The following is a 3,352-nucleotide window of genomic DNA, read 5'->3' on the forward strand; positions in this document are numbered from 1 at the left end:
TCTGGCTCAAACTGGGATGAGTGGAACAATGTGGGCTCTAGACGAATCCTGACCAGGGATCTAGTGCTGGCTTTGTCAATTACAAGCTCATGATCTTGGGAAACTTGCAAGTTATTCATCTGTAAGGTGAGTCTGCTAAGTCATGCCTATCTTGTAGACGTGTTGGAGTGTATGCATTGTATATAAAGCACAAAGTATACGGATTAGGAAATATTGGGTACTCAATGAATGGCAGTTATCATATGATTATTTTAGTTTTTATATGGCAGTATTATTGTCTATTTTCACAATGATATAATGAGAAACAATATTTTCAAAAGTCTTGCAAACATTTGAGACAATTTAAGCCTATGGTAGTCCCTTGAATTTAGCAGTCTTGTTTTCAAAATTTTTTTAGTGAACTCATTCGGGTTCCCCATGATCACTGGATATAATATGACCGATTTTAACAGAGAAAATACTACCTTCCAATCAGACTTGTTTCTGTCTGTTGGTTGGTTGGTTGGTTTTTATCCACTAGAGAGCAGAGAATATGCAGTGCACGGGAACAAAACAAACATTCTCAAACAATCTAAATAAATCAGGTATCTTTTATTTATACTAAAAGAAATAGTAAACGGAATAAGGCCAACGAAGGATTAAGCAGCTTTTACATTTCTGTTTTTTACTTTTTTATTCTCTCCATGTTGTGATCTCAATTCTTTTACTGTGGGGTTCTTGCACATCTCCACGAAAAAAGTTTGCAAACTGTGTTCACCTACACTGAATCCAGAGCGCAGGACACTTTATATCCTGCCCAGGCAGAGATTTGTCTCTGGCTTACCCACAATCACAAAGTAACTTGTAGGAGCAGCTTTCCATAGTGGAAAGAACATTTGTGTCCCCCTCAAATTCATATGCTGAATCCCTAACACTCAATGGAGGTGGGGCATTTGGGGCCAATTAAGTTTGGTTGAATCTTAAGGTTGGAGCTAAATCTTTAGCATTAGGGCCCCTAAAAGAAGAAGAGGAGACACTAGATCACTCTCGCTCTCCCTCCCTCTCTCTCTCTCTCTCTCCCTCCCCCCACTCTCTATCTACCTCCTCTCTCTAATCCCACTCTCACTCTCTCTGGCCCCCTCTCTCTATCTCTCCCGTCTCTCTCTCTCTCTGTCTCTCTCTCCCCCCACTATCTATCGCCCCGCTCTTCCCCCCCGCCCCCCTTCCCTCTATCTCCCCCCCCCATCTTCCTCTTTTTTGTCTTCACTCTCTCCCTCTTCCTCCATGTGAGGATACAGTGAGAAGGCAACTGTCTGCAAGTTAGGAACGGCATCCTCATCAGGAACCGAACCTGCTGGCACCTTGATCTTGGATATCCCAGCCTTAGGAACTGTGAAAAATCGATTTCTATTGTTTAAGACATCCCGTCTATGGTACTCTGTTAACGCAGCCCCAAAGGACTAACTTACAGAGGTTTGTCTCTCAACTCTGAAGCACACCATCTGAGGGCATGGCCACAGCACACCACTTCCACAAACTCAACCTGCTCACCACCCAGTTTAAATAAAAACTACATCCCTCCGAGGACTTGCATTTGTACAAAGCCCCAAACAGCCTTATTCAGCAAATTTCCACTAGACTGCATCATAAGGCACACCCTCAACCTCACTCATTCTTGTTACTTTACTGATAGGCCAGAGGAGAGTGCAACATCGTGTATGATGGCAGCTTATAGGTTCAAAAGCTCTATGTGAAGGCAGGCTGCGTCTTCTTTATTTCAGCATCCCTAGTACTAGCACAGAACCTTACAAAGAGCAGATGCTCAATTAATGTTTTGTGAATAAAAGAGGCAGTAAACATGAAGTCTAATTTATTAAGATTTAGTTTTTCCTACTATCTGGAATAAGCTAAGATAAACAAAGTATGAATCATTTAATTTGACAAAAGACTAACAGAAATTTGAGAAAGCGAGGATTAACTATGTTCTAATTTTATTTCTCCATTGTATTACCCGCTATTACATTTATTTCTCCACTGTATTTTACTCTAGGGTTCTTTCAAGTGTCTAAGAAAATTCCTATTCTTATATCATATTTTCTTATCTGGGTGATAAAAATACAAACAATTAAACAAACAAACAAACCAACAAAAACACAGACTTCAATAAGGGTGAGAACATTTGCTGGACTAATGGTCCAGGAGACCGTGCCCGCATACGAAGATGACATGCCTGGCTGTGTCTATGGGTGAGGCTGTTTCTTCCTCATCTTCCAAAGGCTCTACGTAATGACATAAGGATTCACAGGTGATGATTTCCTTCATCTTTCCCAAATGCTCCAGGACTTCCGTCTCGCTGGTTTCAACATGTGCTCTTGGACCCCACAGGAATTGATAGCACGGAGGATCACTGTTGGGGACCTGCCGGTACTCTAGGTAATTCAGCCTCACCAAATCTTGAGTGATGAGCTTCCGGGGCTCTCCGTAGATGAGGTGCTTCCTTCCAGCATATACTTTCATCTTATTCAGGCATTTCCAGATGTGTTCCTCAGTGGCACAGTTGCCATTCGTTAAGATCACACCCAGGACAATCATTAGGAGACCTGTCTTGGGAAACCCTCTGCCAGGACGCACCCTCCCGTTGTTGGGAAGTTTCAGTTTGCTGACTAGGTTATACGAGTGCCTGGGTATGTCGACTTCCACCACCTGAACTGCAAAGGCAGCCTCGACGTGTTGGGAGGCCCTCTTGAGGATCTCAGCAAACTGGTGTTTGTATCTACGGTTGATAACCTTCAGCATGTCTGCCTTCATAATGGGCTGTTTCATTCTATACTTGTAGAGCAGGAACTGCGCCAACAAAACAGCCTTCCTCATTAGAGGGTCTTCGCGTGAGTCGTTAGTGGACAGTGGGTCCTCAGAGGTGCTTTTCCTTTCGTCACCTTGGCCTTTGCAACCTTCTTCAGATCTAGTGCAAGAAATGCCTTCAGAAACAGTGGTGGTGGATGGTGCTCTCTGAGGCCCCTCGGAACTGCTACATGACCCAGCAGCAGGCAGGCTCTGGCTATTATCTCCACAAAGAGAAGAGGAGGGAGGGGACTCCTCTGCTGCCGCTGCTGTTGCCTGAGCACTTTTCTCGCAGGCGTGGAGCTTACTTTTCCGTCTCCGAGGCATGATGACTCTGGGGAGGGACAGTGGGAAGGAGTGCTGGCAGGACGGCTGGTGATGCAGGCACCTGGACAAGAGAGAATTGCATCATGTGAGCATCTTCGGCGACAGAGACCACCTTGCCTTTAACCAAGGCACCCTCCGCAGGTTTCTGTGAAGGCACTTCTCTAGAAACCTACATGGCCTCTGTTCTCCTGGTCAGCCTGTCCCC

General features: G+C 44.7%; 1 protein-coding gene across 1 annotated transcript; it reads right to left on the reverse strand.

Annotated features, from left to right (window-relative positions):
- Positions 1-2,166: 2,166 nt before the first annotated feature.
- On the reverse strand, positions 2,167-3,147 carry LOC134367869 (melanoma-associated antigen B1-like). The gene has a single exon (XM_063084540.1). The coding sequence runs from the start codon at positions 3,145-3,147 to the stop codon at positions 2,167-2,169; it is 981 nt and encodes a 326-aa protein (XP_062940610.1).
- Between the last annotated feature and the right edge of the window lie 205 nt (positions 3,148-3,352).

Source organism: Cynocephalus volans, chromosome X (assembly GCF_027409185.1).
Source record: "Cynocephalus volans isolate mCynVol1 chromosome X, mCynVol1.pri, whole genome shotgun sequence".
Taxonomy (NCBI): Eukaryota; Metazoa; Chordata; class Mammalia; order Dermoptera; family Cynocephalidae; genus Cynocephalus; species Cynocephalus volans.

What these genes read in the sequence shown, in the direction of transcription:
- LOC134367869 (XM_063084540.1), bottom strand. Translation starts at nt 3,147, where the DNA reads ATGCCTCGGAGACGGAAAAGTAAGCTCCACGCCTGCGAGAAAAGTGCT.